At 39.2% G+C, this 16,440-nt stretch overlaps 1 protein-coding gene across 1 annotated transcript in view; it reads left to right on the top strand.

Moving 5' to 3' along the window:
• The window catches only part of PLPPR4 (phospholipid phosphatase related 4), a 31,515-nt gene extending 19,101 nt beyond the window's left edge, over positions 1-12,414 (top strand). Inside the window, exons 4-7 of the mRNA XM_066192388.1 lie at positions 662-857; positions 4,147-4,204; positions 5,463-5,636; positions 7,637-12,414. Coding sequence (XP_066048485.1) covers positions 662-857; positions 4,147-4,204; positions 5,463-5,636; positions 7,637-8,974 — 1,766 coding nt within the window. The 3' untranslated portion in view covers positions 8,975-12,414. The remainder of the gene's footprint in view (positions 1-661; positions 858-4,146; positions 4,205-5,462; positions 5,637-7,636) is intronic.
• Positions 12,415-16,440: the final 4,026 nt, after the last annotated feature.

Below are 16,440 nucleotides of genomic sequence, written 5' to 3'. Positions count from 1 at the left end.
AGAAGAGCAGTTGAAAATGTTCAGTAAAGCAATTGCTTTACTTCAATTGCCTTGAATTTGGCATTATTAATCAGTCTGAAGCATCGATCCCTTATGAAATAGACTTAAATATTTGGATTAGTGACCAGGATACAATACTCAAGAAACATCAGAGCTGTGAAGGTAGCCAAAGTTACCACCAGCTGGTGATTCTGTGGTGGCAAATAGAGAACAAGTCTTCAGAGCAATGATCTAATGGACAGTTGTCCACACTACTAAAAGCCTGTCTTCCGGTGGAAACTCTAAGGACTGGATAAGCACATATGCTCTCCTTAAATTTGGCTACTCTTCACAGTCAATTCAGAAAGCTTCTTTCCAAACTGAAGCAGCTCGAGTGTAGCTGTCTTCTATGAAAAGATGTTGGAGGACATCAAGCCATTAAAATAAAATTTTAAGTATCAACAGGAAGAAAACAAGCAAGAACTGTCTTAATGTTTATGTTAAAGAATTCAGCTTTGCAATAAGCTTTTGTTCTCCATTTAAATTCTCTTATTCTGCTTTTAAATTATCTCAAGTACAGTAACAAAAGCCATCAGAGCTCTGTTGAATGTAGTTTGCACAATTAATCAGCCTAATTAATGCATATGATAAAATTAACAAGCTCTGTTAATTTCTTTCCTAGGTGTTCATGTGTTTGGTCTTTGTGCAACTGCTCTTGTTACTGATATTATACAGCTATCAACAGGATATCAGGCACCATATTTCCTGACTGTTTGCAAGCCTAACTATACATCCTTAAACGTATCTTGCTCAGAGAATTCATATGTTGTGGAAGATATTTGCTCAGGAGCTGATCTCAATATTATCAACGCTGGAAGGTTGGTTCTAATCTTCATTGTTCTTTCATTCTTCATTTGAAGTATTCCTGTTATTTTTTATTTTTGGTACCGACTTCAGGATTTTTTTTTCCTAGTTAAAGTCTGAATGAGTTAAAGGTGAATGCATAAATGTCTTTTTAGTGATATTCAATTTTCTCTATAGAGATATTAGTCTAGCAGTGGGCTTTGGAAGACTTTGTCAGGTTCCAAAGCACAGTCGTGAGCAGCTATTCTGCCCCTTCAAAGGAGGCAATTTCCCACACAATTGTTACTATGTAGAGCTTCTACTGCTTTTCCAAGTGGTCTGTGTTTAGTTCCCTGTAACAGGCAGGGGAAGAAGTCTCCCAAGTGCTTGATCTGAGACCTCTGCATAACATACATTACAGGTCAGGTGTTTGGGAGTTGTTAGACAAGTTTCTTTTCTGTTTCTCTAATTATTTTTTATAGTAACAGCACTGAAAAAAATATTTTTTAGAGGAAATACCGCAATGGCACAAAGCTGTGTGTTCCCAAACCTGTTTTCTTGCATGGTATTTCTAACTGGTTTTTTATCTCTTTCCCCATAACGATTTGCCGTTACTGGGATGTTGCCAGTGGAGCCTGATGCTTGCAAGCAGTGTCTTGCAACTGCATGGTGTTCCAGGGAAATCAGGACATGATTACACAGGAGCAGGCAGAAAAAATTTCATAAATACATCTCATTCATTTCATTATCTCAAATATGATGTCTACTGCTTTGAATTGGCTGTCTGTAGCCATTCCAAAACAACCAATCACTCCTAAGTTTAAATACCATCACATCTAAAAAACCAGTGAAATTAGTTGTAACATGTTAAGACTAAGCAATCAGGTTTTGGGTGTTTCTGTTTCCCTAGAAAAACAACCATATTTTGATATTTCAAAGTTATTCCCATCACAGAAAACACATTTGGCAATTTATAACAGTCTGGCATCACCCACAATTTCTCCTTAATTCAATTTTATTGCATTTTTCCTTTATTATGTTGTTATTTCCTTATGCCAGTCTCAACTTTACCACAGCAAGCAACACTTCAGTAGCACTAGCTACTTCCTTCAGTCACCTCTCTAGAAACTATGGTATAACTTCTGCAGTACAGGAGGTTAATTTGACTTCAATAATTTCACTATGGAAGGAACTTGTTCTGAGTTTGCTAATGGCCTTCATTTTTGATTTGTACTTCCCAGAAACTTTGGCTCCAGAAATTTGCCTCTGGACTTCTGCATGAAAAGTATAGAGAGGAGCACATAATCATCCAACTGATTACATCAAATAATTTTTCTGCAACATCCCCAAAAATCCAGTGGTTCCTATTGTCCATCATTTCCTCTATTAGCTTCAAAGACCCTTTTCAGGCACTTTTGTTCAGCTCTCCAGTGAGGTCTCTGTCCTCTGTCATCTCTGATGTTCTGACTCAGTATGATTCTCTCTCTCAGTAGGACTCTCTCACTGTTGTTCCCCCCCTACACATTCTCATTCATGAGCATTTAGAGTTATACACGGTCATCGGAGTTCAGGACATGTTTTCTTTGAGACCTTTGTTCACCCTTTCAATACAGAGCCATACAAAAAAGCTACATATTTTTAGCTGGAGTTATTTTCATTTTCGATTAAAAGATAACAAATAGAGGAACAAAAGCAGTGACACCATTAGAGAGTACAGAGAGTGCATTTAGTCTGTGTTTGGCCTGAAAGCATGTGAATAGAAAAGAGAATAAAGGGAAAATTGACTGTGCCACGGTGACACAACTTATATACTATAAAAACGCCATCAAATTAAGGTTAAGTGGTAGAAAAGTTCATAGACTCAAATATACACATTAGCTCCACAGAGACTCTAAGTAGATTTATGCTTCATTAAAACCTGCACAGAGTAAAGGGGTTGATTAGCTATTATAAACATTTACCTTTTTTTTTTCTTTTCTTTATTCCCCTGTCCTCAACCCTGAGCTTGTTCTGCAGGAATACTATTTGTGAAGGATTTGTTCATAGATGTTAAAAATAAAATAAGATTAAGAATTTAGGTCTGTCTTTAGAAACACAAAAGGAACCATGCAGATTTTTATCTTGGTCGGAGCTATGAACCTGCTGGAGCCATAGGCTCAAATTCAGGTCAGCAGTGTGGCATTCACACTGAACTACATTCACATTTTTAACTGCCAATTAATTATGTAGAACAGACAAGGCAAAATGCATAGGAAAGAAATTCAGAAAGCAGACTCTGCTTCTTTGCAGAACAAATGTCCGTCTAAAGTTGAAGGACTGTTTCAGTCTCTGCTATTTTAAACTAGCTCACTCAGGTTTTGCTAGGAAATTGGCTGTATGTGGAGCCCAGTTAGGGTGGCAAGATCCATTTGTGAAGCTGAATTATAGTTTAAGTATTTATCCCAAGCTGAGCTTTCTCAGCTGAAAGTTGCTGTTGTGACTGTGAGGTAGACGTACTCTTCTTCACCAAGGCATGCAGCATGTTACATTACAAATCTATACCATTGCAAACAGAGAAATCCTCAGTGTATCTGACTCTATTCCCAGAGCTCACAGGTCACAGACTTTTTTTAGGGCTTCTGTGATCTAGATGTCCACTGTAGAACAGGTATTACTGAATTCAAACCCAGCTTTTTTTTTCTCTCTATGTAAAAACCTCTTTTGCATTCACATTGCTTTTCTTTAGCTGTTTTTAGAGAATTGAAATGGGTCTAGAAGAATAATAATACTAAAATGTTAGAGACCCTCATGTGATGGTTCTATGTTGCTCCTGCTTGAACAAAACCTCCTTTTCTTGTCAGGGAAGTAGAAGCTAAACTGTCACTTAAATTTCTTATCTGAAATTTGTAACTCACGACCCAATCCACATCATTCAATCTCCAGGTTTTGAATGGGAGCAGAAGGCCCTCAGCAATTTCAAGAACAGATCTGATATTGCCTACTGTCTCTGAGATTGGACATGCTTTCCTTTATTCTCTTTCTCTGGCCATCAAGAAGGGGCCCAGTAATTCTTAAAATACCCTCCCCATGTTGCTGTGCTCCATTAGCTTCTGTCATGATGTAAAGTGCCGATTTTTTTTTTTTTTAATAAGCCTATAGACATAGCAAATTAAGATGTAGTTTGCCTCTCTCTGAGAAAAATGTCACCTGATGACAAATGTTACTGATGGATCACATATTGCTTAGGAAGTATAAGATAGCTGTACCAACCAGTATTTTTTTCAATGAGCAATAGCACTGTGCATTTGAACTGAGAAGTATAATTTTAGTGTCCTTCCTTGGCAGAAAGTCATTCCCTTCTCAACATGCCACCCTGGCAGCCTTTGCAGCAGTGTACATTTCGGTGAGTAACCAACTCTGTTCAGTTTCATTTATACAAGACAAAAGTCAGAAAGTAATTTGGTGTATATTGTAAAACTATGTGTTGCCTGGATATCTTGGATGGATGGATGTTTTTATCCTACCAATTTGAAAGCAAAATAAAACTACTAATAAAGCTGGTTTTATTGTAGCTGTTAAAGAATAAGGAAAATATTCAACTGCTTCATATCCTTTGTTAAGAAGCAAACTAAAGTGTTGTGTTGAAGTGTATTTGATGCCTCATATTATCCTCATATAAAATGCAGTGTTTATCTGTCTTACACAGCGATATTTTAACTTACCAGTCAAATTAACTGTCATGTCTGCCGCCTTTTCTTTGTTGCTGTCTTCACTTGATTTGCTATATTTAAACTTGAGGCATTAAGGGCCATACATTCATGTGATGTAGTTTGATTTCACCTCCAGAGATCTGCAGCATGGATGAAATGGTACAATCACTCCCAGAGGCCTTCAAGGTATTACTGCAAAGCAAGTGAATAAAACCCATCAGTTGCTAGCAGAGAATTGTGGGACATGCTGCAGCAATCACAGCTGATTTTGCCCTTCTGAGCAATAATGTTTCTTCAGTGTGGCCCACAATGTTTGTACTATAGACAACTTACTTGAAGTGTAAAAAGTAATTCCATCACTCATGCTGTAAAAATCAGAGGAAAACAACAGCAAGGACCAGTTAATGACATTAGATAATAGGATTGTACTGGGACCTTGCCAGTATTTATTCTGCCCAGAGAACAGCCAGAATCTGGAGTAACACCAATGAACCACCTCCACCTAATTTCTGTGACCTCCCTGATACTATGGCCCTCAGCTGAGAAATGGCTCTGTAAAGCATCTGGTGGTAGCTTTTGTTGGAACAGGTTACTGCATTCATCTGGCATGACATCTGGCTTCTGTATTTCACAAGTGGTGGCTCCTTATCATATTTATAGAACATTTAGGTGCTGATTGGGAACAGCACTGAGGCATAAAATACTCTTCCTAATTGATGTCAAAAAGCAACACTGCCTATGTTTCTGGAATTCCATTCCTTGTGATTTCAGGTCTTTCTACAGTAAGTGAGCAAATTTTAACAGGGCTGTAAAATAAAATTAAATGCATTACTTGTAATATGACTGTGTACTAGTGTTCTATATATAAAACAAAGACTGAATGTGAGAAATTAAAATCCTCTTGTATATTTAAGTTTCTTCAACTGCTTCTTTATTTCTTTCTTTTTCAAGATGTACTTCAATTCTACATTAACAGACTCCTCAAAACTTCTTAAACCACTTTTGGTCTTTGCCTTTATCATCTGTGGAATTATATGTGGTCTGACTCGTATCACCCAGTATAAGAATCATCCAGTTGATGTTTACTGTGGCTTTCTCATAGGAGGAGGAATTGCTCTCTATTTGGTAAATACAGTAGTCATGGTTAAGTTTAAGCAAATTAAACTTATAAGGCTGGAATAAGAGTACTGGTTATTTTTATGAAAACTTTTCATCATGCTTACATGCCATAACTATAAATAAAGTCAATTTGTGTTGAAGATGATGAATTAGGGATAACGACTTTAAAAGCAAACAGGAAAAAGCAAACAAATATTTCAGTGTGAAGTTCCATAACAGTGCATAAAGCAGAATATAATCATCTGGCATAGTATACAGAAACAGTTCTGACTTTATGTGCTTTATTAAAAACTTTAAAATACTCATTTTTTCTAATCCACACTTAAAAGCATAACACAAGAAAAATATTTGATTAGTTGATATTTGTTGCTGACCTGAGTTGGTACTGACAGTGTTCTCTTTATGATCTCAAAAAGTTATTCAGTTAGTATGAGCAACTCAGCTGAGTGAATTGCTGAATCTGCAAGAAATTAAAGGCAATGTTATACACTTGTGATTCTTTGGAGTTCTTAGGGAAACCATGCAAGGGGGAAAGGATGGTCAAATGAGGTTATTCCTATGCTTTTCCTTTGTACTGAGTTGAAAGAGATGGAGCACTTTGGAAGGGTCCTGTAAGGAAGCACGTAGGTCAGGCCTGATTGTATCTGTCAGTAGGAAGCTCATCAAGCACTTGCTTTTGCTTGCTGCTCTCAGCATGTCTCCAACAGGAATTCGCTGCCCTGGCTGCTCAGAGAGCAACACTGGTGCCTGGGAACAATCAGAGCTTCTGCTGACACCACTGCTTGAGTGTGGGCTGGGGAACAGAAGAGTCTTAAGAGCCAGTGGGATGGTTTTACCCTCAAGAAGTCAATGATGAATTTTAGTATAATACTAAAATAAGTTCATTTCCTGACCCCCTTTTTTCTGTGATAACATAACCTGAGGTACCTGCAGATGGTCTGCAAAGGTGACCAGGGAAAAATGGGTTTCACAGTGGCCGAAGAAACAGCAGTCAGGGTAATAATAGAAACCCCATGAGCTACTAAAGTCAGCTTCTATGATTGCACTGTGAGCAGAAAGGCACTCCTTTGAGAACATTACTTCAAATGATTCTCTGTTGTAGATTTACCTAAATGGAGCTGTTGTCCCCATGTTTAAAATACACAAACAAGTATGCTTTGTTAGGTCTTCATGTATTGTTGTGTGTCGTCGTACGGCAGAGAGTACATTGTCCTGGATACCCAGTGCTCAGTAAATCTGCCCTCAAAACTACACACCAATAGGAGGATGTGGAGGGGAAATAACGTGAAACTACAAATGTTTCTGAAAGGAGTGTAAAGAACGAGAAACTCAAGTGATTGAGTCAGATATTTGACCCTCTCACAGAATACCCTCAGTGGAGTGTTTTTAAAATGACAGCATTTTATAGTGAGTCTACTGATTAGGAATATGCTTTATAACTAAATCTTATTAAAGTTCTGCAGAACTTGGAAAGCAATTGATTAAAAGTTGATAAATTTTTCTATGATGTAGATATTGTATTACATGGTTATTGTACAGTAGAAAGGCCAGGATCTGCTAACAGCAGAGAAGAACTCAAGCTGCAACAAGATGCAGTAAATCGGGTAAACAGTAGTATAGTTGTAAAATAGCTTTGCCTAAGAGATGGCAAACATCTATTTTTTTAACAAAACATTATTTCTGTAGCTGTATCTGTTGGTTGGTAAAAAGAAGAAAGCTCATGGAGGCTAAATCCTTACCTCAACTGTTTATTGCCATGAATAATATGCCCTGGTTAGCCTAGTGATAACCCATACATATATACCTAGAAGTATGCATAATTAAAGACAGAATTTGGACTAAGGCTATACTAGTGAGGAAAGGCATGTAAGCATACCCATCAGTTCAGCTGGAGTAATAATGTCACTGAATTCTATTTAAAAGCAAAAGAATGTAATTAAAGTACCTTAAAAGGTGTCCTTTTAAACTTTCTTAACCAATTGTTGATGCTTCTGTCCAAATATCAGGGCCTGTATGCTGTGGGGAACTTCTTACCAAGTGACGAGAATGCGTTTCACCCAAATTTTCACAGAGAACCTCTAAGGTCATTGACAGACCTCAGCCAAGATGCCAACAGAATCCTGCCAGGTAAAAACGGCGGCAGCAGCGATGGCATTGTCTCTCACCGTACAGAAAGTATCCTGAATAGAAACCACAGAGATTCAGGCTCTCTGACCAATCTCAAGAGAGCAAATGCTGATGTAGAAATAATAACACCACGAAGCCCAATGGGAAAGGAAAACATGGTTACTTTCAGCAACACTTTGCCGAGAGTCAACACACCATCCTTGGAAGATCCAGCAAGACGAAATGCAACAATACACGCATCAATGGATTCTGCCCGTTCCAAACAGCTGCTGTCCCAGTGGAAGAACAAGAATGAAAGTCGAAAGTTGTCACTGCAGGTGATAGAGACTGAATCTGGCCAGTCACCACCTAGGGCTATCGAAATGAGGTCAAGCTCAGAACCGTCCAGAGTGGGTGTAAATGGTGATCATCATGGCCCAACTAGCCAATACCTGAAAATCCAGCCTGGCAGTGTACCAGGTTGTAACAATTCGGGTCTTACTGGCGGGCCAAGGGTCTCTATTCAGTCCCGTCCTGGCTCATCCCAGCTAGTACACATTCCTGAAGAGACTCAGGAGAATGTGAACACATCACCCAAAACTAGTTCAGCTAGAGCTAAGTGGCTCAAAGCTGCTGAGAAGAGTGTTGCATGCAGGAGTAATAGCCAGCCAAGAATCATGCAAGTAATAGCCATGTCTAAACAGCAAGGAGTGCTTCAGGGCAGTCCAAAGAGTTCAGAAGGAAGCACAGTGACCTGTACAGGAGCCATCAGATATAAAACCTTGACAGACCATGAGCCAAGTAGCATTGTTAGAGTTGAGGCCCATCCAGAAAATAACAGACCTGTAATTCAGATGCCATCAGAAGGTGAAGGAAGTGGGTCATGGAAATGGAAAGGTCCTGAAAAAGTCACTCTTCGTCAAACATATGAGCTTAATGATCTTAACAGAGACTCTGAGAGCTGTGACTCCTTAAAAGACAGTTATGGGTCAGGTGACAGGAAAAGAAGCAACATAGATAACACTGAGCATCACCATCATGGAATCACTACAATAAGAGTCACACCAGTGGAGGGAAGTGAGATTGGCTCAGAGACTCTGTCCATTTCTTCCAGCCGGGACTCAACACTTCGAAGAAAGGGTAACATCATTTTAATCCCCGAGAGAGGGAGCAGTCCAGAGAACACCAGAAACATCTTCTATAAAGGCACATCCCCCACACGAGCGTACAAGGACTGAAAGGAGACATATCAGCTGGTCCATACCACCACAAGTAAACACATCTTGACACAGGTTCTACTCCCTTTGTTCTGAGCTCATATTTACCTTTATGTGCCAAATTATTGACCAGCAGCCCTGCATTGCTGATGTGCAATGTGCATGAGCCTGTGAACAGCATGTGGTGGGGGGAAAAGCACAATGCCAGAACTAATGTGAAACATTTTCATGCAACTTGTTTCTTCAGATTCAAAACGTTTATCTGAGGGTGATGATGTCAATTAAAAGAATGGTCTTGAACACAGACACTGTATTTCCTGAATGTGCCAACTTTTTATTTTATATTTGTGTCCAAAACCGACTGACTTTTTCACAGCAAAGGCTGTATCAGTGGTATATATTCATCTTTGCAGAATTTGCACCAAATCTTTAATACAGGATGGTGCTGATGATAACTTTACATGTTTTGAAAAATTGCATAATTATTAGACTGCAAACATGACATATTGATGTGCAGTTACTTTACAAGTAATATTGCTAATACTATGATGATGCTGGCTGCATTCATTTAGCGTAGGAAATATTTACAGCTTTGTTATAGTGGATCTGTCACATTCAAAGATTGCAAAGGTTTTGTGTAGTTCTTTAAGATGTCTACTGCAACAAAAAATGTGTGGGTGACATTCCATTAGAATGGAATGACTATCTATTTTGAATAGTTTTGCTGCTACTGCTCAACTTTTGTTTAAGAACAGGTGCTACTAATGAAGAGGCTGCTTCTTAGTGGGCTAACTTGTAGAATTGTTTTAAATTACGTTTTTTAAGGGGTCTTATCAAGTACTACAAATAATTCAGATGTTAACATTTTTAAACTTCTTATTCAGTCCTTCAGTGACCCTTCCATTTTTCTATTAGTTTTTAAACAAATAATGCAGGACACCAATAACTGCAAGATGTGCAAATGTGAAAGGTGAGTAAATAAAAATAGATGGCAACTTTCCTGACCAACTTCCAAGGAGACAGGAATTAATATCATAGCTCACACTTAGAAGCAGTCATTCACCTCACTTGCTTAGTATGCCACAAGAACAATCACAAGTTTCACCCCAATCACCATCACGTAGGGGATTTGTGCTTCGCTTTAAAGAATGGAATGCCTTGGTATTGCAGAATCACTGAACAAGTGTTGCATTTTGCCACTACTACAGTTCACCTCCCTTGTGACACCCTCCAGAGCCTTCTTAAGCATGATATTTTTCCCACCACTGCCACCTAAGAATATAAAAGGTCTCTGCACCTGAGAGAACATGAATTATTTTAGTAAACTGAGCTTTGGATATAATGAAAACATTTGCCTGCTAAAAATCCCCATTGCCAAAAATTACTGAAAGGATAAGCTCTGAAAGGAATAAACATGGCATGTCCTACAATGGGCCTGCTAGAAGAAATGCCTCGTTTCATTTGGCTCTGACTTAAACCCTGAAGGAAGCCCCAGGCAGTGCTCACTCACTGCAGCTGTTCATTCTCTCCTATTTCTACCTGAAAGAGGGCAGGTACTCTCAGACACCTGCCAGCTCCCCGGCTAGGAGGGGAAGGAAATGGCTTAGCAGTCCTCTCACTGAATAAGAAGTAGCAGATTAGGTCTGTTCTCTGGTTTTTGAGAGAAGTGTTTTGATCTTAAGTCCTCTTCTCATTTAGGGTATCAGAGAACCGATATATTCTCTATAGTCAGAACCTGTCTACAGACCCTACCCCACAAAACTCTAAGCAAAAGCCCACCCTACCCCAGCCAAGTGGGAGGTAGAAGGAAGAATCATCCTTTTCAAGAAGATATACAGCACAACAAAAACATAGACCAAAAAAAAAAAACCAAACAAAAAAACCAAACAACAAAACAAAAACCCAAAAAAGACCTCCAAACCAAAACAAAATCAACCCCAAACCCAACCCCAAACCTAAGTAATTTCACAAGTATGAGGATGATGTTTGCGAGTCAATGGAAAGCTTTATATGTACTTCCCAGTTTTACAGGTGCTCCAAGCTTAGCTGAATGCTTACTGTCAAGCCAACTGTGCCAAGCAATGCTTCCCTCACCTGCCCATCACCCAGTGCTGTGGAAGAGAGTCAGTCCTTAAGGAAATGACCACACTCTTTCTGCTATTGATACAGGATGACCCCATCATACTTAGGATGATTGGGAGAAAGTATTCTGCAGGTTGCATGTAAGAAGCTACCCAGTAGGGTTGCAGCATATTGTGTTTGTTAAAGGCACTGTATGTTGAAGACACACTTTAAGGCACATCAGCTGGGAAAAATAATCATAGATACCAGGAGAAAAAGAAAAAAAAAGTATTTTTTTTAGTAATAAGTTCTCAGACGCTAGTATTTACAAGTCAGGATTTGTTTTTTTCTTTTCAAAAGGATGTACCTTTAGTCCTTGGTATTTAATATGAAATTTTGTACAAGATTCCTAGGAATTACAAACACTTGGAGTGTCATGAACAAAACCCTTTGGATTTAGTTTAGTCTAGGTACAGGATAAAGCAGGTAGGATTAGCTTTAAAGGAATGGGTAAGACACAAACACTGTTGGCCTATCAATGCAGGGAAATAAGATGCAATCATTTGTTAGTTTGTAAGTGCAGGGGAAAAGAACGTAAGTAGATGAACCTGGAAATAAAGGAAAATTGAAATGGAGAATAATGGCAATAAAGCAAAGATTAAAAAATGTTCCCTCTGGCAATTTAGCTGTTTTGGAAACAGCAGGATTCCTGGTGGGAGTGTTTGTTCTTTATTCCTTGGTTTTAGTCAGATATATATTGGCATATATGTTGCTTTTATTACTCTAAAACTTGCTGCACTATTTCAAGTGCAGTGTGATATTTTTCCTAAAGTTTCCTATTTCTTAAGAAAAGATTTTAAAGCTCTTGTGTAATCATTGAAATTATGTTCTATACATAAATATTGATATATTCTTTTTTACTCAAAGTGCCAAAGGCTACTGTTTTTAATAATGGCTTATCAAATTATATTACGTTAGAGAGCAGAAATGTAATAATATATACATTGGAACTCAGACCTCTGCATGTATATTTGATAAGGAGCCTTTTGTAAAATTACTCTTTGTTTACATTCCACTGGTACCTTAATTTAAAATTAATCAAATAAATTGACAGGTGACATCTTCTTAGTGTTCTGATTTTCTTACTTGCTAACAGGCACGAATTTCTTTGTTAGGCTGTGCTTTACTGAGAAAATACTTAAAAATAAAATATGTTTTTAAATGAGAATTCTCTATATAAAGTATTGTGTTTAATAAAATGTTATGCCATGTTTTCAAATGGAAAATAATTTGTAAATTGCTATAAATGTATTTTGTTAAATAAGTACAGATCAATGCTACTGTGTGAGTTTATTGTGCTAACATCATGAAATAAAGATGAAATTCCTCATTGATGTTTATCTCTGTGGTGAAGCAGTATCAATTCCCCCCGAATTATTTTTCAATGTTGGGTATCTCATAATGTGTAAAAGTGGTCATCAGTGAGAAACCTCAAGACCTTGCACAGTGGTACTAATTTGTAAGGAACAGTGTCCAAACAAGGTTTTCTCTAACCAAAAAACATTTTACAAAAAACCCCAAGTGAATTGGGAACTTCAAGCCACGTGAGGATGCGCCTGCTCAATCATTCCGCAGCACCAGCTACATTGCTATGCCCCTAATGCCCCTCAACCACCTTGCTAATGTTGGGTAGAGCTGCCAGACATGGTGAGGCCAGCCTAGGGTTTGTGAATGAGAACAGGGCAGATGTCAGAGGCAAACTTTGAGAGGACAGGCTCTCCCCAGGAGAGTGGGTACTCGCGCAGGAGTCAGCGGGTGTGGTACACCCTTTGCTGGCAACAGTGAAAAACCTTATGTGTAACAGCACACTGTGAAAAGCAGTCTTACCTAGAAGGCACACAAAGTAGTGTGGTGAGCAAACAGCAAAGACTGTCTCCAAGCCTGTCTTGAAACACTCTGAAACGGCAACAGCAGGACCCACGTCCCTGGGGTGGAAGACACAGCTATAGCTGAGGCATGCACTGGCATTGCTGATGGCCTAATGAGGACCACAGGGAGTAGCAGAGGCTTTCCCAAGCGTGCCTGGGCCTTTGTGCAGGCTGCCCCTTTGTGCCTGTGTGTCCTTGGGGCGGGTAACCTGCTGTGGCTGGGGGCAGTGGGCAGCTGCTGTCACTGCTGGCTCCAGGCAGGCAGCGCAGTGCTGAGCGGTACAACGTCACACGCGTGCTGTGCCCCACGCCAGGGCACGCCGGGTGCACTGACACTGCCTCAAGCTGTGGTGCAAATCTGGGTCACTCGGCAATCCCTGTCCCATGACTTTCATAACAAGTTAAGATGGGAGCCCTCGGGCAAAAGAGAATCTAAAACCAGGACGTTGTCTCAAAGAAAGGGATGTGTGTACAGCTGTGATACTCTTCCCTCTGTGGTGACAGAAGGCGCTTTCTTCTTGTGGCTGGGGCTGAAGAATGTCCTGCCCCCATGGCATGAATAGCCAGTTTCAGGAGAGGCCTCTCCTTTGGCCAGCAGCAGATGCTGCTGTAGCAGTGCATTATATGCCTTGAGTGAGGCTGTGTGAAGCTTAAGGGCTGTGGCCCAAGGTTTTGGTGTCCCATCCTCTGGGACATGTGTTGGTAGCCTGGGAAAACTACAGATAGTGATGGCTGGTATGGCTGAGAGAGACACTTGGTGAAGGATACAAAAGAGAAAAACAAATGAGGGTAGGACTGCTGAAAGCTGACATGTAATGCAAATCTGATGAGTTCTCCCCTAGGAATGGCCCCTTCCATGGATCACTTAGGGGCCTAGACAATTAGTTCAAATATTTTAAAGGGCACATTTTAAACATATGAATTTAGGCTAAAAACAAAGTCCCCCTCTCAAGGGTAACTTCAATGTCGAGATTATAATATAGAACTTCATCTAAGATGAGAAAGTACCTCTACTGACAAACCTTGTCACATTCTCTTAGACCATTCTGGCTACAATAAGAGTGTCACTAATTTAAGAGAGCTCACTGTGATCCAGGTTGATGACTAAATGTGATCATGCAAAGGGGTTTACAAAGATATGATTGATTAAACTGAAACTTAAATCTATTTTGTGCTGGACTTTATAAGAGCTTCAGAGGCCTTGATATAAGAAGTCACATAAGACAAGACTGTACCAGAATCAGTTTGGTATAGATTTATGAAGACCTTCTGTGTGACAGATCAGTGCACACCTAATTTGGCAGGAACATTTTAAAGGCATTAGAACCCTTATTCAGAAAGTCATGAATAAAATCTTTTCACAAACCTTAAAGCACAGAATATATCAAACATGGGATAAAACTTCCAAGTATCTCCATACTCCACATTCGAAATGAAAGTAAGGGAACTCCAGCTGCATACATGTGCATACAAACACACACAACACAAAGTTAACATGTTCTAGCCAGGGTTTAGAAGGGGAAAGCTAAACCTACAATTTAAATCAAGGAACAAATTGTGGCAAGGCTACAGATACTCTCTCTAAAATTTTTCTGCTTTGCCTGCAGTAGTCTCTTCAGGCATTCCAAACATGCATAGAGACATTATTTAATTATACCTCCCATATATGAAATCTGTGATTTTGCCATAAAGGATAACACAAATCTTCACATTCAGTGGCTTTATTGGCCTGTTCCTGGAAAAAAAAAAAAAAAAAAAAAAAAAAAAAAAAAAAAGCTAAGAACTTATCTATAACTAAAGGAAGTCTGCTCAGTCCTAGAAAACATTTCTTATGTTTGAGGAGGAAAAAAATTAGCCCCACTCCAAACCACTCCCTACCTTCAAAGGCCAAGTGTCATTCAGCTTTTTCTTACTCTATTACTTTTCCAGTGCTGCTCAGAAAGAAATAGGAGTCATGGGGATTTGTGGATCTGTCAAATCTCTGCAGCTACTAAATGATGCATAAGGAAAAGCTCTGCTCTCTCACAAATCATTCACAGGAGACTGGAGCATGTCTGAGTGCAATGTGATCCTGTTTCTGCTCCTGCTTCAAACAGAGTCTGTGGATTATGATGTCTGTTCCTACCCCATGCTGGGGCCAGAAGACTATCTCTGCTATGTGAATAACATCACACAGTTGGGAGCAATAGCTTTACTCATTTTCACCTGTAAACTATATGACTATACTTTGAAAACAATAGCCAAAATTTGAATTTTCTCTAAAATTAGCTACAGTGTTTTCAGTTAGTACCAGCTAGGTTCATCAAAGTTCTAAGAATGCATTTTTTTGGTGTTCTTTCATGTACATCTTGATGAGATATTTTTTGCCTGAGCTACGTAACTGATCCTGTGGGCTGGCCAGTCACCCTGAAATTTGTTTGCTTTAGTCAAGGAGATGTGTGGATACTTACCAGAGTCCAGGTGCACACTTTGTTCATAAAGCATCAGCAGGGGCTGAAAAATTGTGCAGTCTCCTCTGATACTTCTTGTCTTCCTGAAGCATTTGAGACAATTATCTTTGTTCTTATAAAAGTGGAGAGTTTTCACAGAAGTGATTCCCAACACTGATTACGAACCAGCCTGGCAGGGAATATTTGCAGGCTTCGGCCACTTCTAGGCTTTAGTTTCCTGAGAACTGCTATGGGTATGATGACAAACTAATGCCTTGTTTACTACCAAAGATGAGCAGGAAAACTGAAGAGAAGCATGCAGTTTAAATGATCAGGACAGCTTCATATAGCACATTCTGGCTGGTAAGACAAAACAAATGTGCTGTGAACTCTGTATGCCTCACAGATTGCAGATTTGTCTAACCTGCTAAACCAAGGCAGATCGTGGCAAGAGGTTTCTTTAAATGCTTCTATTTTTAATGAGATTTATGAAAGAGTTCTCCATTCACCAACTTCTTTTCTTAGGCTAGCAGAATTCAGATATAAGTCCAAAAGCCCCAAAACTTATACATTACCCAAGAAAAAAAGTGAGTCAGGAGAAAGCTGAAGATGCTATAGAATATGGAAGAGTAAGCAGCACTGAAAGAACAAAATCGTAATTTTTAATTTACATGTGATTTTTTATCAAGCAGTGTAGGCAGCTAATTAGTACGATCAGTGCTTTCTTAATTCCTCTTCAGTCACTGGGTCACTGCGATACAATTAATTTCCTCCATACTTAAGATATAAAATATGCCTAGTTTACAAAGCCCTGAGCTCTTGACATTGAGAAGGGTTAGGGGAGGAACCAGCGGAGCTGGTGAGAGTATATCTTTAATCTGTGAAGTGATACAGAAGCTACATAGATACTTTATGATATTCAAGATCAAAATCTTTGAAAATTAAAAGAGTAGCTGATCTAGCTCTGGACATGCAGCTAACACAACCAAAATACTTCAGAACCTCTGAAGGAATATATTACCAGAGAAACTCACTGAGTGAATTTGTGGCAAGGCTGGTGAGTTGGACA

The sequence above is a fragment of the Chamaea fasciata genome, unplaced genomic scaffold (genome assembly GCF_029207755.1).
Source record: "Chamaea fasciata isolate MVZ Bird 193981 ecotype frontalis unplaced genomic scaffold, bChaFas1.0.hap1 SCAF_10, whole genome shotgun sequence".
In the NCBI taxonomy this organism is placed as follows: domain Eukaryota; kingdom Metazoa; phylum Chordata; class Aves; order Passeriformes; family Sylviidae; genus Chamaea; species Chamaea fasciata.
The sequence above is the reverse complement of the archived record's forward strand: the minus strand, read 5'-3'. Positions and strand labels throughout refer to the sequence as shown.